General features: G+C 50.8%; 1 protein-coding gene across 4 annotated transcripts in view; it reads right to left on the bottom strand.

The window, feature by feature from the left end:
• Positions 1 to 7,610: 7,610 nt before the first annotated feature.
• The window catches only part of PHKA2 (phosphorylase kinase regulatory subunit alpha 2), a 91,753-nt gene continuing 75,420 nt past the window's right edge, over positions 7,611 to 23,943 (bottom strand). The window contains exons 21-34 of one of the 4 annotated variants that reach the window (XM_070784765.1): positions 21,997 to 22,085; positions 20,901 to 21,034; positions 20,364 to 20,520; positions 19,593 to 19,672; positions 19,318 to 19,396; positions 19,104 to 19,233; positions 18,900 to 19,001; positions 14,471 to 14,589; positions 13,705 to 13,734; positions 12,588 to 12,641; positions 10,943 to 11,113; positions 9,691 to 9,744; positions 8,633 to 8,833; positions 7,611 to 8,271 (exon numbers count right to left, since the gene is read on the bottom strand). In XM_070784765.1, coding sequence (XP_070640866.1) covers positions 8,101 to 8,271; positions 8,633 to 8,833; positions 9,691 to 9,744; positions 10,943 to 11,113; positions 12,588 to 12,641; positions 13,705 to 13,734; positions 14,471 to 14,589; positions 18,900 to 19,001; positions 19,104 to 19,233; positions 19,318 to 19,396; positions 19,593 to 19,672; positions 20,364 to 20,520; positions 20,901 to 21,034; positions 21,997 to 22,085 — 1,571 coding nt within the window. In that variant the 3' untranslated portion in view covers positions 7,611 to 8,100. The remainder of the gene's footprint in view (positions 8,272 to 8,632; positions 8,834 to 9,690; positions 9,745 to 10,942; positions 11,114 to 12,587; positions 12,642 to 13,704; positions 13,735 to 14,470; positions 14,590 to 18,899; positions 19,002 to 19,103; positions 19,234 to 19,317; positions 19,397 to 19,592; positions 19,673 to 20,363; positions 20,521 to 20,900; positions 21,035 to 21,996; positions 22,086 to 23,943) is intronic. The other 3 variants (XM_070784766.1, XM_070784768.1, XM_070784767.1) reach the window with 3 other exon arrangements.

Below are 23,943 nucleotides of genomic sequence, written 5' to 3'. Positions count from 1 at the left end.
AACAATCATAGAAGATGGGGGTGCTCTCATGAGGCTCAGTTCTCAGAGGCGTTGGACCAGATACATGGGTGCCAGCTCCGAGGCGGTGCTCTGAACTGTTCATGAGCCACGCATCTCTCACGGTCTTGGCAAAGCAACACCATGTCCTGCCAGCTCCCTGGCTTAGCCCCAAAGTGCCAACCTCCCTTCCTGCCTCTATCTGCCCGGCTCGATTGTTGGTCCACAGCAGAGAGCCCTGCTCAGGGCGGAGCAGAGGGCAGTGACCTCCGTAGAGTGTAACACCTGAATTTGGCTTAACCCAAGCTTTGCCAACTTGCAGTCCTGATGGATCTTCTTTTAAAAAGTTTTTAATTCCTATTATCTAATTTTTAATGGTCCTTTGAATCCTTTCATGAGGAAAGGTGGCTCAGCGGAAGGACTTGCTGTCCACAGGCACGCACCTAAAAGCTTGTCTGAATTGACGGTCCACATTCAAAAGCACTGGGCTGCCTCCCATGGGGACTGAGAGTCTGCAGGCCTCTGTGGGGACTCCAGGGGGGAGGTGCGTAAGCCACTGTCTATTGAGCCTTTGCTATGTGCCAGTGGTTACACGCATTATCATATGACATTATGATATATACATGAAGATGATTATTACATACAGTTTCCTTCTAATCTCTGGAACTTCCCAGTGAGGACAGTTTATATAATCCCCATCCTATCTCATAGACAAGAAAACTGAGAGGCACCAAGAGACTATGTACAGTCCAAGGATGCCCAGCTCCAAACAGCAATGTGGGGATCTGACTTCTTGCCTGACTGACCCCAGAGCACCTGGTGGAGAAAGAGCTGGGGGCCCAGGATGCAATCAAGCCAGATTTGATGCCTTAAGACAACTGCTGCCTCCGTCTCCCAGTTTTGTCAAAGGCTCACCATGTGGTCAAGGTCTCTTGAGTGGCAGGGTCTACATTAAAACAGATACTCTAAGAGCTTTGCAGTTTCCAAAGCACTAACCATGATTCTTCTGAATTGAAATGGGTGCTTGGAGAAAGTGGAGCAGGCCGTGGCCTCCCAGCTTTAGCTTGGGAGCTAAGGGCCACCGGACCTACTGCAGGCCATGCCCAGAGTGCTATCAGTGTAGCCCTGAGCTCTGTGCCCACTGGAGGCCTGTCTGGCATTCACCTCTCCAGGTATGACTGGTTCTGAAGTTGGCTGGAAGGCATCCGGGCTGCCTGTTTGCAAGCATGATTTGGATCATCCTAGGCTGCAGTAGGCTTTTAATCCCTATATGCTAAACCAAGAATTCCCTTCCCCTGCAGTAGTTCGCTCCATACCTGCTGTCCAAATTTTATGTAATCCAAGAAAACGTGAGGCTGTGTTCTGACAGAAGTTTGTAAAGGAAACACAGTATTTGCCCAAATCTAGGTAAACAGTGTTCTTGCCTGGAGAATCCCAGGGACAGGGGAGCCTGGTGGGCTGCTGTCTATGGGGTCACACAGAGTCGGACACGACTGAAGCGACTTAGCAGTAGCAGCAGCAGGTAAACATGGAGTCTTGAAACCCAGGCTTTAGTTCTGACCTAATGTGGGAGAATTTATGAAATTCACAAGCCTCTTGTGCCTCAGTTTCCTCAACTGTAAAATCTTGGTGCTGAGAAGGGTCATCTAAGCAAGCGGATGTATGGCGATAAAGTGCGTTCTTTACTAATGTCTGAGGGGTGTGCTACTCGAGCAGATGTTGGGTTTAAATCTCTGCCACCTTCTTCTGTCTTTCCAATACACCCGAGGCTTACCAGATGTCAGTGGTAAGTGCCAGGTGTCAGATGACACCCAGAGAACAGTGTCACTTATTCCAGAGAGGACTCACAGCCAATCCTACTGGCCTCATGTATTCCCACTGCTGTTTGCACTCTTTACCCTGCCCCCCACCCCATGTTCCCCTGACCACCACCTCCTAGCTCCCTTCCTCCTGAGGATGACTCACTACATTTCTTGCTTGCTTGCTCCATTGTGCTGTTTTTAGGTTCAGAAAAAGAAATGTGTCAAATTTAAAAGCATAGCACAGCTATTTAAAGTTCAGAGCATGAACCCTTTAGAGCCTGGAAGGCCTCGGCCCCCAATTTTCCTCATGCTTTCTAAGGCCCGACCTGAAAGGCAGCTGGGCACTTGCAGATGGTAGAGACAAGGTTTGATGTCCCCTGGGGTGCGGACTGGGAGAATTTTCTGCTGGGGTAGGGAGAGCAGGAGACTGCGAGCCTCAGGCGGAGCCCCAGGGACAAGGTCCAGCCTGGTTCCCTTGGTGGCCCCTTGCTGCAGGACTCGCAGCCTTGGCACAGGAAACTTGGCCGTGGTGGGCTGATGGTTGGGTGCACGTGTGTACATTTGCTCGAAAATGGTCTAAAAGGGCCATACAGGGTTTCAAGCCTGAGGAGGAGGAGGCTTGAGGAAGGGGGCAGGAATAGTTTCCCTCTGTTCAGTCATTTGTTTGCCTCCATTTCCCGGCTCCAGGAGGAGCCTGTGTGCTTCCCAAGAGGAGTGGAAAGAAGTGCAATTGTCCTGGGCACTTGCCTCCTTCCTCTCACCCTCCCCACCCCAGTCTCTCCAAACCTGCTGTAAAATGAAACCCTTCTCCCCTCTGCCCTCACAGGCCCCTTCTCTGGAAGGGTGGGCATTCCTGTCCCAGCCTCCCAGTGACTTGGGGTCAAAGTCTATGCTCCAACACTTGACAGGGCCATTCGCACTCTCTGGACCCCTTCCTGTTCCAGAAACGTGGTGGCTGCACTCCTGCCTCAAGACCTTTGCAACTGGCTGTTCCCCTGACCTGGCACATTTTTTCCCTCAGAAGAACGTTCCGGCCCTCATTTCCTCCACGTCTCTAATCAAAGTGTACCTTATCGGAGGTCTTCTCTGCTCATCCCATAGGACAGCCTCTTATCATCCCAACAAATTATGCATCTTTGCTCATTGGTTTATTGTCTGAGCCAGGACAGGAAGGAGGACTCTCCGCCCTGCTGGCCAAGCTCCATGGAGACAGAGAGATGGGCTTGGTCTCGAGCCCTCCCCTAAGCCCCCTAGGGTTTGGCCAGCTGTAGGCCAAGGTCCAGTACTGGTCAGTAGATGACATCCTTACACTCTTGACAAGCTCTTGCCCCATCACCCAGAACATTTCCCTGGCGGCTATCTTATTCTTCCTTGACTGCGCAGAGAGGGAGGCCTGTGGCATCCAGGGGAGCATTCAGGGCTGCCCTCTCATCTTCCTCTGGCGTCATCTTTGAGAAAACAGGGTGGTCCTGGTGAAGGGTGGCGAGCGTGTTCTGCAGAGCCTCCGCCGGTGCCATGCTCAGAGTGAACCTTTGCTCTGAGCTCTGATTTGACCCCTCTCCCTGCTGACCTGCTTGTTTTGTCTCTTGCTTTTAACTAGGCTATTCCACAGCCTGCCAAGCACAGCGCCAGCCACATAAACATGGGCTGACAGCACAGAAGCCATCTCTGGCCTCACTCGGGACCCAGGGACAGAAGCATGGGGTAGGTGTGTGTGTGATCACTGCAGCCTACATCAGCTCACTGCTTTGAGGGTGAAAAGCCCAGAGTCGTTTCTGGAGACTTGGGCTCCAGTGCTGTGCGTGCCACCAGGGCCACCAAAGCCGGCTGGGCTGTTTTCACTCCAGATGGAGCTCTGTGGTTAATAAGGGAGAGAGCACTGGGCACTGGGCGGGAGCTGGCACTGAGGGAGGGAGAGGGACGCCAGAGGCCGACTCACCTCCATGGCCGGGCTCCCTGTAGCCTAGGAGACAGTGGCTCAGATGCTTGAAAGAACTGGGGGGTGGCTGCTTGGTGACAGCTGGGGGAATTTATGCACACTGTCAGGATACAGGCTTACACTTCAAATCAGTTCCAACTCTTTATTTTTAAATCCCCCAGCTGGCTAAAGACTTAGAAGGAAAGATGAGACAATCATTTGCGTCTTGTCCCAGGCAGGCTGTCACTCAGAGTCCCGGAAAAGGCGGGTGTGCCAGGAGCTTTGCCACACTCCTTGGCAGCTGAGTGGCAGCAGGTGGTGCAGGTAGCAGCAGCGACCCTGCCTGCCTCAGTACCGTTTCTACTAGGAGAGAACCTGGGACTGGCCCAGCCTGAGTGAAGAGGGGGTGGTGGGCTGCCTGCTGTGCACACCCTCTTCACTCCTGCCGCCCAAGCCTCAAAAAGGCACCCTCCTGGGGGAGCTCCTGGGGGAGCACCTGTCCTTCTTTGGACAGAGGCATACGAGCCAAGGGTCCTGGCTGTAGTGGACAGTGGTCGGCTTTGGGGGCATCTATGGTGTAGGTCACAGGGTGTGAGCATGGGAAGGACTGGGGAGTTGCCAAATCTTGTGACCTTGTGACTTAGCCAATATCCTTTAAGACACACGTTTCCTACCCAGCTAGAGTTGCTGTTTGTAATCTGCAACTAAAAACTGACCGAGTGGTGAGTGGTGACACAGAGGCCATGGGAGAACAGAGCCAGCGACTAAGAATTCTCCTCGGCAAGTGTGCCCTCTTGGGTGTGTAGCTGGAAAGGTCTTCCAAAAAGGAAAACAGGAAGGTGCGACCATTGCCCATGCCCAGTTCAGATGGAGCTCGGGGCCGTGCCCTTTGTGAAGCCCGTCTTGCCAGCTGCAGGCATCTGGCAGCCACCCTGCTGGGAGGTGGTCCTGTCCTGGAGCACGGGAGGCTGGACAATGTGCCTCCTTGGGTCTTCTCAAACGCGACTGGCATATTTTCATCCTTGCCGCACCAGTCCAGTGATAACCACCCCCAGTAAGTGCCTTCTTGAGCAATTTGTTTTTCATAATAGTTGACATACTGCAACAAGGCAGAGAGATGAATCGTGACTTCAGAGTTCATTGGTTCCAATGATTCCCATCCTTCTAAGAAGGCATTTTTGCCAAAATTGCACATATGCTCCTTAAAAACATACACGGTTGTTTTCTGATGGAATTTTCCCCTCAAACCATCAAACCCTGTGTGCATTTGGTTTGAAAATAGTCTTTCTTGCAGTTTCAGGTGGTCTTGTTCCTCAGAAGTGTCTTGGTAACTTGAGGATATGGCTTTTCCTAAACAGCTTTGAAGGAACAAGGGGACCCCAGGCTCTAAGAAGGTGGCAGTGTGGCTGTACTGTACTGTTCTGATACCAGCAGAGCTATCAGAAGGCATTGTGGGAACATGCAAAGTGCAGAACTGTACAGAACAGATGGCAGGGGCTTCAAAAGCTAAGAATCAGCTTGAAAGATAATGGTACCGAGGGAGGGGGCGGGAGGCTTTTGTACCTTTTGACAGGGAAGCAGGGGAGACAAAAGTGATTTGCCAGACCTGCGTGCAAGTCAGCAGAACTGATACTCTGCTGTAATTTACATCAAGGCAGGCCTGGCTGCCTGTCTTGTCCAGAAATAAGTGGTAGCAATCAACTGACAAACTGTTTCTCTTGCCTCATGATCTTTTTTGTACATAAGGAGCATTTACATCCTCTCTACCCAGGCAGTCATTGTGTAACACTCTCTCCTTCCATTCCCCGCACCTCAGAAGAGTTGCCAATGCTCTGACCGACCTCTGGACCAACATGTCCCAGGAGTCTCCCTCGCAGCTCCCCCAGCCCGGCCACAGGGAAGCCGGAGGCGGGGGAGCAGCTGCCACTCCCTCCCACTGAGCCCCGTGCTAGTCTGTGGGCCTCTTGCCTGGCTGCCAGATGGGCAGACTGAGGCCCACAGAGGCTAAACAATGGCCCACGTCACGGAGCTGCCGGTGGTGGTGATGGCTTGGGAGGCTAGTCCGTCTGACTCAGAGACAGAGCCTTCCGTGTTGCTGGGGTCCCCTGGGTCAGGGCCAGAGCAAGCAGCAGGTGGGTGGCCAGCTGCTTTTTGGCTGACGATGTGACAAGAAATATTTGTCACAGACCCTGCTAAACCCCAGCCATGGCAAAGGTCTGAGCTTGGCCTCTCTGCTCTGAGGAAGGAGAGAGGAGAGTACCCCTGCACCCTTGCAACCACTGCCACTATGTGTGCAGAACGAGCCCCCCAGGCACCTGGTGTGGGAACCTGTCCACTGAGGCCAGGATGGTGGCAGGACAGGCCTCTCCCATCCCGCTCCAACATCTATTCCCCTTCTTGGTGGCATGGGCCTCAGCTGCTTGTGAAAGGGATCAAGCCTCAGAAGCCTGTTCTTTGAAGCTGACAGCTTGATGCCTGTGGAAATGCAGTACTATTTCAGGATTTCATTTGAAAGAGGTTTCAAAAGAGTGAATCGAAGGCTCGGTTGAATTGCTTATTATGGCTCTTCTCCTGGCCGCGTCTCAGTTGGTGAGCCCAAACACAGCATCTGCGGCTTTGCACGTCATCCACAGGCAGGTGATGGTTCTAAATTAGCACCTGGCTCATTCTGGAAGGCTGTAACTCTTCCTGAGCCTTTGCCCGAGAGGTGACCGGGCCTTTAGCAGCTTGTACCTTTACGTTCTCTGTGTTTGAAATGACCCACCAGGGAGGTTACCTGGTCAATGACACGAGTCTTGTTTATGTTAAGCATGTGTGTGTGTGTGCACTTAGTTGCTCAGTCAAGTCTGACTCTTTGCAACCCTATGGATAGCCTGCCAGGCTCCTCCGTCCATGGGCTTCTCCAGGCCAGAATACTGGAGTGGGTTGCCATGCCCTCCTCCAGGGGATCTTCCCGACCCAGGGATTGAAGCCAGGTCTGCCGCGTTGCAGGCGGATTTTTTACAGACTGAGCCACCAGGGAAGCATGTGTTAAAGACACCAAAAATAAAGGCTATGAAAATGCTCCTATGAAATGTGGGGCCTGTGACCCCCACCATGGACCCTCTGAGGCAAAAGGGAGCAAACAGGCTTCCAAGGAAAGTGGCAGAGAGAGGAAGGCTCTGGGCACCACGGGAGCTCAGCGGGGTACAGCCCCACCTACCCACACCGTCTCTGGGATCTGCCGCACCAATGGCAGGCCTCGGGGTGGTCTCACCTTCCTGTCTCGCACCTTATCCCCCCGTCCCACTGCCCCCACCCTGAGTGTCGAGGCATGTCTCCTGTATTTTTGTATTTCCACACCTGACACAGCTTCCCACACGTGCCAATGAATGACGGAAGGAACCGTCTAGTAATCTGTGGAGAAAGGTTTCACATACTTGCTTTTTTGCGCTCACGGCCTCCAGCCCCAGCCACCTGAGGGCCTTACGGTGAAAGTGCTGCTGGGAGAAAGGCCTGAGCACATCTTGCATCTCTGTGGCAGTGGATGCTGCAGACTCACGACATGGCTCCCCAGAACACGGGGTCGTGCTGCTCCCTGCTGGCCATCAGCCCATGTGGGAGGGTGGACGTGGGGCACAGGCCTGTGCACAGACCCCCTGCCTGCAGCTGGCCCAGCTCTAAGAAGAGCTGGCGCCCCCTCTGCCTTTTTTCTTTCTGGTTAGATTGAAAGATGTGGGATTTTTCACAAGGCAGGAGAAACCCTTGGGTGGCTAAGATAAAATCCTTGAAGACCAGACCATGAGCCAAAGTGAAGTGGGAGCAATTTTCTAAATCTGGGTGAGAGAATTGTCGTGTGAAGATAGCCATGCCCATAGGACAAGATGCTGAGAAAGCCAGCCAGGCACGAGAAAACCAGGCCCCACAGAAAGAGCTGTTCTATTCAGTAAACAATCTGACCCACAGACAGACCATACCCGTTAAGATGTTCCCTTTGTTAAGGTTTGCAGCTGCTGGAAGGATCTTTCCATCTTGAAGATATGTCAGTAGCTCACGGAACCTGTTCGGGAACTCCGCAAGAGCTGATTTAAGCTGCCTTTTCACTTCACTCTGCACTTGAGAGACCCACTTCCAATCTGTCCTCAGACTCCAGGAGACCAGATGCTGTGACAAAAGTTTCAGTGAGATAAGTGTAGACGATGACCCCCCTAGTGCTCCTCACGGGAGCACAGAAGTCACTGGCCCTTTCTGGGGTTTGGATGTCTACTGCTTTCAAGTGTGTTCACTATCATCCCCTCCCTGCCAGGTATTCTCATGGGCAAGGCTTTGTTGGGGAAAGCACAGGGCATCTTGGGGAACACAAGGAAGTGCCCACGAGAAAGGGACAGACTGAGCACCGAGGCCCTACTGCATCTGGCAACCTGAATTGGGCAGCAGTTCCTGCAAATGAGAAGCCACCGCCTTCGTTAGGTAGGTCATCGTCCCATAAGCCCCGCTTGGAGCGCTGTCGTAAAAGAAGTGGCAGATGCCTGTGGCTTGGTCTTTCTCCAGCGTGTCCGTGGCTCCACTTGACACCTGCAGCAGGAAAAAGAGGCAGAGGCAACGTGTGAGCAGAGCCGGCGCTCCCAGCCGGACGTGGGCAGTGCAGCACTGATTCTAGGATGAGAGGACGGCTTCTCCTAGCTCGACTTTGGTTTAACACGGGGCAGGACGTGTTGGCTCTAAAACCTATGCTGAAGGGGGCCTGTCCATCTCCAAAGGTCAAGATTTCCCAGTGGCCACAAACCATTTTCAAACCAAATGGTTGACATTTTTCACCATCTGTGAGGACATTTTCTTTTTTTGAGAACCACCTTTCCTACTGGACACAGGATCTCCAGCCTCAACAGAGGTGAATGGCAGCCAACCCAGCTACACTGCCTCTAGGCATGCCCACCTGGTCTTGTAGGAACAGCTGGTTGGCCATGTGCACGATCTGGTCCACATGGATGATGCCCCCGATGCTGTTCATCTCTGTGTCCGAGAGCAGCGTCAGCACCATGATGGCCTCCACCAGCAGCTGCCGGTACTCGGGTTGTGGCACTCGGTTCAGCACTGACTCAACGTGGACAGCAAACTTGATCTCCTGCGGGGTCATCTGCCAAGGGACCAGGAGAGACAGGTCAGGAGCGAGCTGAGGACAGACAGCCCTGTCACCCACGCCACTCGCAGCACCCACTGACTCAGAGAAAACTTGGCTTCCTTGCTAGCCACTTGGCTCATCCTGCTCACAGGAATCCTCTGAAGCAGGAGGCTGAGAGCCAGCCAGCCCTGTCCTAGCATTAGTCACCCATCCCCATGGACTGTGACTTCTAGCGACATGACCATATCTTGTTTTTTCTTTCTTCACTATTCTTTGTGGCATATAGCATGGTGCCTTTGGTGGGGTAAAAATTAAAAAATCATTTTTTTAAAGAATGAAAGGGGGAAAGAAACCAGGGAAGATGACTTGTCAGAGGCGGCTACTATGGGTCCAGGGAGTTCTTCCCTTACCAGAGTTTTCAGGAGCAATCTAGAGATCTGGAAAGTCCAGATATGCTGTTTCTGAGGGGAAGGAAGAAAGGTGATGCTAATAAATGTGGGGAAAAACTGTAAAACTTGAGGGTTAAGTGTTGAGAAAGATGCATGTGTGCTACACGCTTCAGTCATGTCTCTTTGCAACCCCATGGACTGTAGCTCCCATGGACAGAGGAGCCCTGGGGTTCTCCAGGCAGGAATACTGGAGTGGATTGCTATTTCCCCCTTCAGGGTATCTTCCTGACCCAGGGATTGAACCTGTGTCTCTCGCATTGCCAGGCAGGTTCTTTACCACTAGCACCACCCAGGAAGCCCTGAGATAGGGCCTGAAAATGGCCTGTATGTGTGTAATGAGCTTGAAATATGGGTGAGTGGAAAGAGTCCAAGAAATCTAGCACTCAGTGAAAACTCATGGCATGTGGGGTTTTCCCGTCATACCTCTTGCGTGGTCGAGGACGGGAGCACGTAACCGTCGATGGACAGACCATGGCACTGGAGGCAGAACACACATTGCACATGTCAGAACCTGATTAAAAAGTGTGCACACACACTCACGTTGCACTGCCCTGGAAGCCAGTGCGAGGACTGGAACACGCCAGACTGTGAGAGTTATTTTTAGAGAGCTTGTTCTCACTGCCCACAGGCTGTGTTTTCGATGGAACGGTTCTAAGGAGCCGGCAGGCGTTGTTCAGATCTCACACGAACAACACCCCAGGGACCTGCTGGGTTGTTCTCTGTGGGAGCTCCGAGTTTCACTCAGCAGCCCAGTCCTGGCGGCTGAGAGGCCCCCTTTGGTGCCAGAGCAAGGGAGATGTGCATGGTTCCTGCTGGCGAAGTGATACTTCTGTGCCTTCACAGGCGTCTATTTTTGAGGTTTCTATAATAAGCACCAATCACAAAAGACTAGAGCACATGCACAGACACGCACACGCACACCCGTGTATATAAATAACAAGCGCTGGCTCTGTACAAAGTGCCACTTCTTCATAATAAAAGCGTCTTGGTATCAAGCCAGCGGGAGCCCGTATGGAAGCATGTGAGGCCCCAGGAAGAGTGGGAAGGTCTTCTAGGAACCATTAGAGGCCTCTGCTCCCATGTGGGGACCAGAGTCAGCTAAGAGGAGAGGGAGCCCTTGGGCCTCCCTGTGCCCAAGTTTTGATGGAGACCTCACAGGGTGCAGAATGCAGGAGATTGGGGAGCGGGTGTTGTGCGCCCTCTTTGGGGTGACTTTTCTCTCCTGGCCTCTCCTACTGTGAAATAAGCTAACAAAAATAACTGAGGGAAAAAAAATCAGTCCTGTGTGGTTCTTGGTTTGCATAGAAGCTTCTGATGGAGGCTGACAGTCCCTCTGGCAGGACACTGGCACGCTCCGGGGCTGAGGAGGGAGAAAGTAGCTGCAGGGACCAAGATGCATGGCTGTTCCAGGTCAGGTGGGTTACAGCATTTTACCCCGAGTCTTCCTGGCCTTCTCTGCCTCTTGCCTACCTTCAGACTTCGCTATGTTCAGAAAATAGGTCAGGGGTGGCTCCACACAACCTGGACCGCCACTTTATCTTACTGGTTTGGTTTCCAGCCAGCACTTCCCAACCAGGGGCACTTGGCCCCCGAGGGGACACTTGTCAGCGCCTGGTGACGTTTGAGTGGTCACACCGGGTGGTGGGGGGTGATGCAGCTCCGCAGCCAGGCTCACCTTCTGAAGGATCTTCCACACCTTCTGGTAGAATCCCACGGGGACCCTGTTGATGGCGCCGTCCAGCCTTCTCCTGCGCAGCCACTGGCCCTGCCGTTCCCCCCAGCCCATGTGCTGCCCGCCCGAGTCTGATGACGATGTGCCCGTGGGTGAGGACGGGGTGCTGGACCTCTGCAAGACAGAAGGGCGTGGCATTCAGAAGCCTCAGGAGGGCTGCCTGGGGACTAGTCAGAAAGACCAGCTGGCTTTACCGGTTTGCTGACCCAGCTTCTTCCCTGCACTCCTCCAGCCACCAAGAGGGGGTGCACCGGTAGAGGCCCCAGGCCCAGCAGAGAGGCCCAGCAGGCCAGGGGGTGGGCTCTGGGGGGCTGAGAACCCCAACTCCGCACCAGCAGCTCTCACTCTGTGCCCTCGGCCTCCTGTAAGCAGCAGAGCACAGGCGGGCACCCTGAGTGCAGACGCGGGCAGCCCTGCAGCCCAGGGAGGACAAGGCATGGGGACTACGTTCCTCCTGTGGAGCATGGTGGTCACCACGCTGCGGGGCTGGGGCTGTGGGAATACAACACCCAGCGAACCCTGGGAGGAAGGCCTCAGACCATGGTGTGTCCACCTTCCTCTTCAGCCGCTTTCTATTCTGCCTGTTCTCAGCATAGCGCTTTCTCCTCATTTGGGGCGATGACTGCCTCTGAGCTGGGGTACCATCTCCTCCTCATCTCCTCCTGGAGACTGGATTTATTCTGGCCTCTCTGAGGGAAGCGCTGAGGCAGGGCCAGCAGTTCGGCTTCTGCCTCGGGAGCCACAGGCCCGCCCACGACTGCAGAGGCCACAGGAGAGGCTCCAGGGGCCTGAGGTCGGAATGGGGCTCCCTGGGTGCAGCTTCCCTGTGGCCAAGCGCGTGTCCACTGTGCCGGCGGCCTCCCAGGTGGGGACGGAATAACCTTCATCCTTGCACTTGATCTGAGTTCTGGACTACCTGGCAGTTTTCCTTTCTCAGCGTGCAACCTCAAATTTAAACCTCTGCAGGACTGGAGGCTTCTTGGAGCACACGTTTTGACTTCATCGGATCTTATTTTGAAAAGGCTGTTAGGCTAGGTTATTCCACTGGGCTCATTACTGCCATTTAAATACGGCAACAATTAGAGACAAATAAAAGTAATTACAGCCATACTATTCAGTGACTCAGCTGGTTTTCTCCCTCTAGTTTTGGGAGGAAGATTCAGACTTGCCTGTGCAATTAGAACATTTCCTCCAGCTCATCTGGGGCCTCCAGTCAAGTAGGGCCACAGCACGTACAAAGTGCCCATTGGATCATGCGGGCAATGATTCACCCCCATGGCTCAATAGAAAGATGCATAACCACTGCCCCGAAGGTTCCAGAAGCTCCTGGGGATTGGTGAGAAGAGTGTTGCTCACTCACAGCCCACAGAGGAGAGCATAAGCAGAGAACTCAAGATGGAAAAACAAAGCTCTCAGTTTCACAACTCTGCTTGCTCTCCAGGCTCTCCTCTGTCATGGTGACAGTCCCATGCTAACACTTAAACCTTTTCACAGCTTGGGAGGGGGGAGGGAGTGGGGGGAGCAAGAGAAGGGCAAGGAGAGGATGTGGACACCACAAACGAGGCGGCGGCGGGGATGCATGGTTTACCGCAGACTTTGAGGAGCGCGCGCTGCTGGATGCGGCCTGGCTCACAGAAATGAGCTACAAAACAGAGAGAGTCCACTCAGTCACGTGCACTGACACCAGAGGATGCATGCAGAGAGGAGGAGCACAGAGCAGCCCCGAAAACCGCCGAGGAAGCAAGACGTGGAGGATGCGGGCAGCGGAAGTTCTCAGTCACCCCTGAGGCAGACAGCCCATGGTGCAGGGGCAGAGCTCCGCTTTCTCTGAGTGTGGAGCTTCCCCGTGTCTAGTCAGTGTGGAGGCAGCTTGTCAAGTTAGGATACAACTTATTTTCCAAAGTCACAGCCTTGAGATGCTAATCTTTTATGTTAATTTTGGAAAGAGAAAAATGTATTTCCTTGATGTAAGTAAGTGGCCAAATATAATACTTACACTGGCTAACTGAACCTAAACCCATGCAAGAGAAACGGTGATCATTCTGTCCCCATAATAAGCTAAGACAGCATTAAACAGATGGAAGGAAGCCCCCAGATTCGCTCCAGTCAACTACCATCAGGATGTGGGCAACCAGAGGGACGGTGCCACCGAGTGGCTGGCACAGGAAGACGTTTGAAAAGTCTGTTCCTTACTTGGAAAAAGCATAAATTCCAATGAGAGGGCACATGTATTTTTCCCTGGGACTGAACAGGAAATCTGCATGTCAGTAGAGACTCTGTGCTCAGTCACAGAAACAGGACACTGTTAGGAATGGGTCTCCAGTATTTTTTTCTATTGCTATAATCAGTGACCACAATCCACTTGTCCCTATTCAGTTCCGTTTTTTGAACAGATACTCCTGCGGAGGCAGAACCCATCTCCATCCATCTGTTTCACAAAGTATCTTATGAAACCCAAGAGTTTGATAAATGGATTTTTTTTCTCAAGGCATGGGGCAAGGTCACTTCTCTTGCTTTCGAGTGCACTTGGCCTGTCCCAAGGGCTGCCTGCCACAGCCTGTGGAGTCGCCTCCACCCAAGCCTGTTTGATGGGCAGAACTGTTCTCCATGGCTTGACACTCTGTACTCACAGCCTCACTTCCCACATTCAAGCCAGAAAGACCATAAAGCACAGTAGAGGAGGAAAGAAGACAGAGATGTTTCACCTGTTCATCAGCACTAAACCGCCTAGTCATCTGAAAGCAAAAATACATCAGAAAATAAAAACCAGTTTCAAATCAAGGCTGCCTTACTACTTGTATCACCGTCTAGAACATCCAAGGACGTGTTGGTCCACCTGCAGGGCGTGACCATTAGTGCCTCACGGGCTCAATCTACTGAAGCCACACTTGAAATGGAGAAAATCCCAGTGCATTTCTCACTGCAGGTCACAGTCAGCAGGAAACTATTTCCTACTGTAGATCACTGTCAAGTCCTAGCATAGTACCCAACCCATTAGGAGTGAAAGGCTGTTGACTTGCAGTCCTGTGGGATCAGTCCAGAAGGAATTTATTATGAATTAAAGGTGAGCACCAAAAAGACACACCTATGGATGGTGGAAAATAAGGATATCACGAGCATTCCAGTCTATTTCTACACTCCTTCATTTCACCGTTGCACTTGAAGGACACATTGGATGGAGAGAGGATTCAGTGACCTTTTGCAATGGTTGTGGTCCTCTCGAAAGACTGGTTCTTGGCAACAGGCAAACATGGGGCAGGGTATTTTCTGGAATGCTCACCTAACATGGTTAACGCTAAAGACAAGCGCTTGTGGGTGCACATGAGAGGCTCTGGGATGTCTGAGCACAGGAGGGATCTCTCATCCTTTCCCAAGCGGGCTGTGGTCTGCATGCCCAGGGCTTCTCTCATGTTCTCAGTTGAGCCCAGACAGGAAGACCACTTCTTTCCTGGCACTGAGAGCTCTTCTTACCTGTTTCATCTCACTCCTCAGCCTGTTGATGCCGCTCCTCTCGGTTTTGGTGACTCCAGTGTGGCCCACCTCATGGATGGAGACAGCAGGGCTAGGTGTGGAGGAGTGAATGGGCCGCACTGCAAGGGAAACACACACAGGGTCCTTATATCACGTCCGCCCTCAGAGGGACACATGCATGTGCTTGTTTTTATCTCTCCCCACTCAACTGTGCACTCCCGCTTCCAGGACCTGGAGCAGGGCCTGCGACACAACATGGGCTCAGTATGCATTTGGGTGACATAGTGAACATGACTTAAGCAGCATGCAGGAAACACTGAGTGGCCAGAAAACACTTCATTGCTTTGAGTATGTTGTTTAAAATAACTTTTTACGTCTCCAAATGTACCCCTTCCTTGTAGAAACTTGAGTCCACCCAATAAAGGTCCAGCCTTGGGGCAAGAGAGGGAAGACCTGGGAAAACAAGCCAACCAAAGGTGAAGACACAGCAGTGGCCATCCCAGAAGGGGCAGGGGGGCTCCACCCTGCTGCAGTGGCCTGTCTATGGCCGTGCCCCACTCCCTGGTGCTCCACGCTGTATGCACAGCGATCATTCTAAAAGGCACATGGGGGACCATGTCACTGTCCACTCAGACTCTTTTCAGGCCTAGCCCAGTCTTCAGGATAAAGCCTCCCAAGGGCACATGAAGCCCTACCGACTGGAACCCACCTGCCCCTCGCAGCTGTCCCCTCCGAGGCAGTCCCTCGGTGCTGGGTGTTGCACCGGTGGCTCCCTCCCGTCCCAGATGAGTGGACAAATAAGGAGCCCAAGGACAACAGAGAGGGAGGACCCACAAAGATTAGCCAGAGTGGGAGGAAGGACATGGAAAGAGTGGAAAACAGAAGCCAAAGGGGCCTGTTTGTACTGGGCATTAGCTGAAAACATTAATTTCAGACATCTCAGGATTTAATAAAAATTGAGTTTTCTTATTTATAAAAATTGAACAGTTACAGGTAGGGCTGCTTAAAAAAACTGAAGGATTATAAAGGACAATTAACAAATGTTACATGCAAAAAGACAGGACCTCTTCTGGCCTTGCTTGCAATCTGACGTATGTATGGTTTCAAGTGACATTACTGTTCCTAGTTTCATAAGCTTCTATAGCTTTATATCTAGTAGCAATTTTTCAGTAATTATCTGTGTCAAACCACGTATATTATTTTGATGAGCAGAACACATTAAATATTTATCTTGTATATTTACATTTCAAGGATTGTGCATTTGAAAGGACTGAAAATTACTTTTGGAAAAGGATCCTGAGCGTTCCTCCTTCAGGAAAGGAGAAAAACCACCAAAACACATCTGACTGTGTGATGCTGTCTTTGTTTGCCTGCTGGCACCCACTCTAAAGAAAAAGATCTGAAGTACCCAATGTCCTTATTAAATAAAAAGAATGACAGCCCACACTGCATTTCTTTGGCTTGATGAAATAAATTCACCAATGTGTCTGCAAATCAGTTCACTTTATTATGAGGAGGATAAATGATAATTGCCTCAATTATAATTAGGGAGCATTTGAGAACAGAATTCCATCAGGACTTGGGCAATTGTATTTCCTAACACTGGAGACAGGGTTCCGGTACAGAGAAAAAGGGCGAGAGCAAGACGAGGATGAAGCAAACTCAGCAAGGTGTTGTTAGGCTGCACAGGGCTGTTCTCCAGGCCTACAAAGGGTAACGGGGGTCTGGTTGAGAACTCAGCCACACTAAAGGTAGAGCACTCAGGTGCTGCGAAGACAGCTTTCACATGCGGACCCCCTGGTCACCTCACCCCTTTCTAAGCCCCGTGCCCAAGAGGCAGGCCAGGGTGCAGAGGGGTGTACCATGTCCACGTGCCCCCATGGCTCTCCCCAGCAGCTTGCCAGAGGATCACAGAGCCCTCCAAGTTACAACCTTAACCCTAGGACTCTTGTCAATGTCAGGGAAGTAGGAACCTTACACCCAATCTGTGTCCCAAATCAATGATTACTGATGTTGTTTGTATAGAAGCAGTTCCAGGCAGCGCTGGATATGTCAGTCAAACCCTCAGTGAAGCCATTCCTGACGCCCTCCCCACAGAGGAAAGAAAGCTGAAAGGCAGGGGTTAGCAAACTTCAGAGGCGACCCACTGTCTGCTTTGCACAGCCTATGAGGTAAGAATGGCTTTGTACATTGTTGGGGGAAGAAAACAAACAAATAGTATCTTTGTTGTTGTTTAGTTGCAAAGTTGTATCCAACTCTTTGTGACCCCATGACTGTAGCCAGGCAGGCTCCTGTGTCCGTGGGATTTCCCAGGCAAGAATACTGGTGTGGGTTACCATTTCCTTCTCTCGAATAGTATCTTAGGACACACGCAATGATATGAAATTCAAGTTTTGCTGTCCAGGATTATTTTTTGGCAGCCGGCTTCTCTTTGCTGACGTGTGGTCTGTGTCTGTGTTCATGTTGTGACAGCAAAGCTGAGGCCTGTGACCAAATGGAGCCTGATTGGTTCCCTCTGGCCTTTTACAGGCAGTGTTTGCTGACCTCTGGTCTAGAGGAGGACAGAGCTTAGAAGGGGCTTGGTAAGAGAAAGTAGTGTATCACAAAAGGAAACTCGAGGGTGGAGGGAGAGGTGGGAAAGAGGCACTTAAGGAGTTGGGGGAGTGTTGAAGTGGAGTTTATAATGACCTATGCCCAGCATTTGGTTGTGGTGGTCTGGCATTTGAAAACATGGTCAGATAGGAAGAAAATAGTTGGGGAGTTGAGAGAGATGCTGTCAAATGGAGGCAGAAAAGCCCAGGCTGGCTGAGGAAGGCATGGAAGGAAGGAAGAAGATAACTACTCTGGCTGCAGGGCTGGTGGGCACTGCCTAAGTTCTCTGCTGTCAGGAGGTAAGGACTCAGAGTTTGTCCTAGAAGACAGGGAGGGCCCAATGTTAATAAAAATCCTCCTTAAAGGAGGCACAGAGATTGTAGCTACTGCTTTGTGACCAGAAGGGAGCCGAGGTATGAAGGTAGGTGCACTGCTTCCCCAGTGGATGCCTCTCCAGCAGCTGCTCATCCTGGGAGATCCTAGGCCAAGTGCTGCTGCTTTTTTTTTTTTAGCAGTTGGTTCCCGCAAATGGCGACAGAGCTATGCGCACAGGGCCAGGGGTGAGGGGCACAGTCAGTGGGGCGAAGATGGCCACACGTGGGACCAGGGAGGAGAAGCAGCCTGAACAAACCAGCCCTGGGAAGAGGCGCGCAGCCTGGTGGGAAGGGAAGGCTGGAGCTTGGAGAAGGGACAGGATGCTGCTACAAAGAGCTGACAAGGGCTAGGTGGGGAAAGGCCTCGGGTGACAGGACCACGGCGGAGAGCCAGGTCTCCAGTGCTATGGGGGCTGGCCTGGAGGGAGGGAGGCAAGGTCAGCTCCTGGTGACTGGGAGAGGGGAGCAGAGCCAGGCTCCGGGGAAGAGTGAGCACAGAAGGAGGCTGCACCGACAGGATGACAGGTAGGTACACTTAGGAATATGCTAAACCCACAACATTTTTGAAACAGCCTTCTCAAAAGCTCTGAAAATTGGCAGTCCAAGCAGGTCAGGAAGAAAGGAAAGCAAAACGATTCTGTTTCTGGTGGAATCGCCTATGGCAACACGTGGGGCAGTGCGCTGAGGCCTCTTCCTGTAGCCATCACAGCTGTGCATCTTACAGATGAAAACCAAAACAAGACTAGAGGGAAATGCGCATTCGCTCAGGTTCACTGTGCACTAAGCTGGTGTTCATGGTATTGTAAATGTAGTAAAGGTGCATCTAGTACTTTTTAGTAATTTCAAAGGATCATGAAATGATCCTGGTTCCTTTTGAGAAAGGGCTTCCTGTAGCAAGGGATGTTCTACAGTCCATCTATTATATAAAATAAAGGGAATTTAGTACAGAGTGCTAATGCAGTGGCCTGTGAGAGCATCCAGACACCCTGGTAAGTGTGGAACTGAGGTTCATGAGGCCCTGTTACCAGCTAGCTCTGTGACCTTGGACAAGGGAGAGCTGTCTCAGCCACATCCTTCCTAAGAGGGAACCGCAAAGTTCCAAGTCTTCCCTTGTTGCTGCTGTGGTCTACTGACTGCACCCCACAAGTTCAGTATTGGGAGAAATGTGTTCTCATTTCTCACAGGGGTTGTACTGGTTGGTGATGATTTTTCTCCTCCCTGTTCTAGTTCATCTTCCTTATTTGTGGTGGGAGTGGCCTGGCTGCGTTAGGTTTCTCTGCAGTGCCCCCACACCAACAGGAGTAAAGGAGATCCCCGTGGACATCAGGCAATATGGTGATTCTTGTGCAGTTGTGAGATTCATTTGTATTTGCATAGGCAGGGATGTGTCAGAGTTAGGTATAGGAGGAAGGAAGTGGGGGTGAGGATTACTGAGAAAGGAAAGGAAAGAAAGACTAACTTACTGCTTCTTTCAACACCAAATTCTTTGCCACTTAAGATGTGGTGCAGGAGATTTTTCATATCAAAAGGGCTGAGGTTCATCAGACTTTCAGAAGCTTCTTCTCCTGAAAACAAACGTGTTAAGTTTTCCCAGATACAGGACTGGTGGCAGGAGAAGGAAGAGTTGGGTGGACTCAAGCAGTGTGAGCCGCCCTTGAGAATCCCACCTGAACAGTTCAGGCTCCGTGCCAGCTCCGTGGCCATCACCTGAATGATCAGTCCAATTCGGAGCCGGAGCATCTCCACGAAGAGGCTGGGCTGTGCCCTGACGTACATCGCCAGGTACACCACGATCTCCTGACACAGACACATGAGGAGACGGGGATTCAGAGTCTGGGTGGCGGCGGATATGCCGCTGCTGCCCAGAGACGGCCCACTGACCTGTGTGAGCACGGCGATGCTGATGTCCTGCCCGCTGGCTTCGTAGATGAGCTTCGTGAGCTCCTCGGGGGGAAGAGGCCTAGGAAACAGCAGCAGCACAGAAACACTATGGATGACGCCTACGAGCACCTCCAGCCCTCCGTGGAAAAGCCTCATTTTCTAGGTGGCAGGGCTCAAGGGACAGTGTCTCTTAAAAGACTTTTCCTGAATGGTAGATGGTGCTGAGGTGTCCTCCCCACCCCGAACCTGAGTCCCCCCGCAAGCTGAAGACTTACGCAGAGATGGTCTTCTCCCGGGGTTCTGGGGGCAGGCCCACTGTGAGCTGCTTCTGGTGTGACAGCAGGTCCGTGCACGCCTGCATGGTCAGGGAGAGGGGCAGAAAGAACAGCAAAGCTGGTGGGGAAGGGCCACTGCCAATAAATTTGCCTTTATAAACTTGACCTATGCTGTCATTTATTTGAAATTCATATACAGGTTCCAGGCTGAGCAACCCAGGCTGAGCTGGGTCCCTCTGGTCTTTGTGTCCCCAGGATGTGGCCCCAAGGCCTGGCTCTGCAGGGCCTGTGAGTCCTGAGTCCTAAAACACGGATGTTAAGACTTAATGACCATATTATAGTCCTAAATTGCCAGTTTCCCCATTATTCACATATAATAAATACTATAATAATGACCTTGAGTGTCCTAGAAAGCAGTTCTGGAATTTGGGGTCTCAGGGTTAAAATACCCCTGATGACAGTACTACAGATGTGCAGAAATAACAGTGTTCTGGTTAGGAGGGTGCTGGATCACAAAGCATTTTCATTTAATTTCTTAGTAAATCCTTTTCTGCAGCTAAGAAGCAACAAAACGAATCAGTCTGAATTTCAACTGCTCTGTCCTTCCAAGAGCTGTGGGAGATCAGGAGACAAATACCTGCTCCATCTGTGTAATAAGTACCATGTTTCCTTTACAAATATGAGGTGCTTGCCTCCAGCTCTCCTAATAGGACGAGAGTATGGGGCTAGAGAGGATAGACAGCCAACCCGCACACGCTCAGTGGCTCTGACCTCAGCCAGGACCTCCACTTTCTTCCGGAGGAGGCCGGAGATGTAGCGGATCAGGCCCCACTCCTGGTTCAAGCCGGCCTTCGCATAGAGCTCACTGAGGAGGTTGTGAACAGTGACCCCGTGCTGTCCAGAGAGATTTGTGTCCCAGCTGGGACCCCTGTCAAGAGATGGAAAACCCTCCAAGTATGGCCCAGAACGCTGACAGGCCAGATCCTCTCGCAGTGGAGCTCACTTGGCAGGGAAGGGAATGCATCAACGGGCATCGTGCCAAGTGCTTGGGCCCTCCCACGGCCTGTGAGCCTCACTTGGGGCCACGGGACCGTATTGTCTTCTATCCATTTGAAACAGAAGCCTGACATCAGGAAACGGTGAGATCCTGGCTTCAGCCAGCCTTCTGATTTCAGCAGGCACAGAGGGGGATGGAGTCTGGGTGCTCTGCGTGACTCCAACCATGATGCAGCTGGCTGCCAGGCCAAGAAGCCAGGACAAAGCATGGAGGAGAGAAAAAGCCGGACCTCGCCAAGGTCCTGCACTTACTTTATTACATACAGAATGTACAGAATGTCTGCTTGGTCCTGTAGGTTCGAACAGTCTTTCAACTGCTCAACCAGCTTCTCACAGTCCACGTCGCCATGGTCATCTCTGGGAAACTGGAAGTCATCTTCAGGGGCCTGTCCATACAAAAGACAAAAAGAAGGGCACAGGGGCTGGGCATGCACTTCCAGAAGATGAGAAAGTGACACACCAACCTGGTCTTGGCACTCTGCTGCTGTGCCATGCTCCAGGTTTTCATGGGATCTTTTGTGGCTTTTTTTTTTTTTCCTGAACAGTGAATCACTATGTTAGTCGTTCTCTGCAGGAGACTGAACAGGTTAAAATCTGTGTAAATTTTATTTATGTGAAGGTCAAAAATGGGCAAAACCAACCCTGGTGTTAGAAGGCATGCCAGCAGTTACGTGTGAAGGGAGAGGAGGCAACCAGGAGGGGCACCAAGGGTGCCTGTCCCTCACATGGGCCTGTTGGCTTGGCGATAATTCACTTAGCCCTATACTTTTGTCTTATATGCTTTTTTATGTTAAACTTCAATAGAATATTTTTTGAAGGCAAAAAACAAAATGTGAGTTTTAAACAACATAAAATTGTGGTTAAAATAGTCTCCAACAGACACCAAATCTTTCTGATAAAAGCAAAGGAGACTTGGACTAAAGTAACAAATTATAGGAACTAGTGGGGAACATTCTGAGAGCTTCTTCTCCAGAGGAATCTTTTTCCGGTTTCCTGCCCTGCTCTGGAAGCAACCCAGCCTTGGCTGGTGGTCCCAGAGAGGCCATGGTTAGTAGCAAGTTGCTGCGTTTCCTTTCGGCAGCACGGATTCCGGTGAGTGGCAGAATGTCAGGAGCCTTCTTCACACCAACATATAAAGGTCTGGGTCAATTCAGTGTGCACACAGACATAAACCACAATCCAGACACCAAAGTGGGTGCACGTGAAAACCCAGCTTCTAACCCTACAAGTCCTGCATATCAAGAAATATGCTCTTTCTCTTGAGGCAAACCATTTACAAGAGCTCCTGGGATTATACCAGCACCAAAGAACATTATACTTCTTGAAAAAGTGATCCCAAATACTTTACCTTTTTTAGGAGTGGCTGAGGAGAATCAACGAGATTCAGCGATTTACGGTGGGCACTTAGAACTTTAGTTGGCAAAGCCATGGGAACAACTAGAGAAAAAAAGAATAAAGAGCTCTTCTAAGCAGGAGAAAGGATAAAAAAATTTTTTTCAAGAGCTAAGGTGGCTACTCCTTATTCAATACAAACCAAATAAGGAATGATTACTTACTTAAATTTCAAAAAGAATTTTTCATGTGGCTAGATCATGTGCTAAATGTGGAAACAAGCAATGAACAGGACAGAGATCTTGGCTTAAGGAATATATTTTCACTTTCTTAGAATTCAGGGAAAACTACATAGCATGTAGAACTGGAAGGGGCCTTAGAAATGATCAACTCCGACTTCTTTTTCTCTCAGATGTGGAGACTGAAGCCCAGAGACAGCAGGCCATTGGCCAAGGCCCTGCCCACTGTTGTGCGTCCCTTCGCCACTGCAGGGCGTCAGTGCTTCTGTTTCATAACCACCTTTATTTACTTTGTGGGGAGCCCACACCACACAGCCTGTGGGCTCTTGGTTCCCTGACCAGGGATTGAACCTGGGCCCTGGCAGGGATAGCACTGAATCCTAACCACTAAACCACCAGGGAAATCCTCTTTTAACCACCTTTAGATGTTATCATTGAGGGGCTTCCCTGGTGGCTCAGACATTAAAAAATCTACCTACAATGCAATGGCTCAGACGGTAAAGAATCTGCCTGCACTGTAGGAGACCCCATTTCGAGCCCTGGGTTGGGAAGATTCCCTGGAGGAAGAAATGGCAACCCACTCCACTATTCTTGCCTGGGAAATCCCATAGACAGAGGAGCCTGGCGGGCTACAGTACGTGAGATCGCAAGAGAGTCAGACACTACTTAGTGACTAAACAACAGTGAGAGGTTATCATCAATATTTAGTTATTAAGCTGTCTTTTTCTGCCAGGTTATATTGTATCATCTAAAGAAAATAAGTTTTCAAGGTAAAGATGTGGTGTATTTAAAAAGCATTTATAAACCTCCAGGTTATACTAGTGAATTAAACATAAGCTTTAATTTTACTTTCTCTTAAACCCCCAATAACAGTACAAAAATAATTTTTTTAAAAAGGCAAATCCTAAAAAATAGGGAAGCTGAGCAGAAGACAATAACAGAGTTGGAAAGCCAATGGATAAAAGGCAACCAAACCCCAAGACTACAGTGGGGAAAACAAGCACCAGTCAAATTTCTACCAGAGAATCCTCAGACGTCTAAGGAGCTTGCTGCACCATGGACCTCTAGCACCTGGGGTTGAGAGAGGGCATCCAAAAGAAGGAAGACAGAGAAGAAGCTGTGTGAGAGGCCGTGAGCTCCCTAGATGCCTTCTGCAACTCCACATAACTTGGCAACAGCCTTGCTCACCCTGATAGAAGACTAAAGGGTCTCTCTGAAGAGGGTATAAAGGGGGTGGTATGTGCGTCTCTGGAGGGGGTGCTGGCCCACATGTCTGAAGGCATCGCTAAATGCCTTGGGGGAATAAGTGACTGTATAGGCAATCAGACCTTTACTGGTTAAAAAGGACATTGTGAAGGAGACTGTAGAACATCTCTGGGAAATCTGCCCCGCCTACACCCATAAACTCAACAGGCCCCACTCACAGACTTGGAGGTTCTCATGCATGAGCAGATAACCAAGGGACACCCAGCACTGGAGGAAAGACTAATGTGAAAGACAGACCAAAAGCAATAGGAAACATTGACTTGGGGAAAATGGGAGACGATTTAGGGAGAAGAAAATGTAAAAACAAAACCAAAAATCTCTGCCATTAACTTTATTAGAGTAATTAAAAATTGTATTGCATGAGACAAGAAGAGATACAATTCAGAGAACAAAGATTTAAACCATGACAGCAAAATAGGAAAAAGTCAATTGAGCAGGTGGAACAAAATGTTCAAACA

The sequence above is a fragment of the Bos indicus genome, chromosome X (genome assembly GCF_029378745.1).
Source record: "Bos indicus isolate NIAB-ARS_2022 breed Sahiwal x Tharparkar chromosome X, NIAB-ARS_B.indTharparkar_mat_pri_1.0, whole genome shotgun sequence".
NCBI classification, from domain to species: domain Eukaryota; kingdom Metazoa; phylum Chordata; class Mammalia; order Artiodactyla; family Bovidae; genus Bos; species Bos indicus.
Note: the sequence above shows the minus strand (reverse complement) of the source record. Positions and strands in the feature narration are given on the sequence as shown.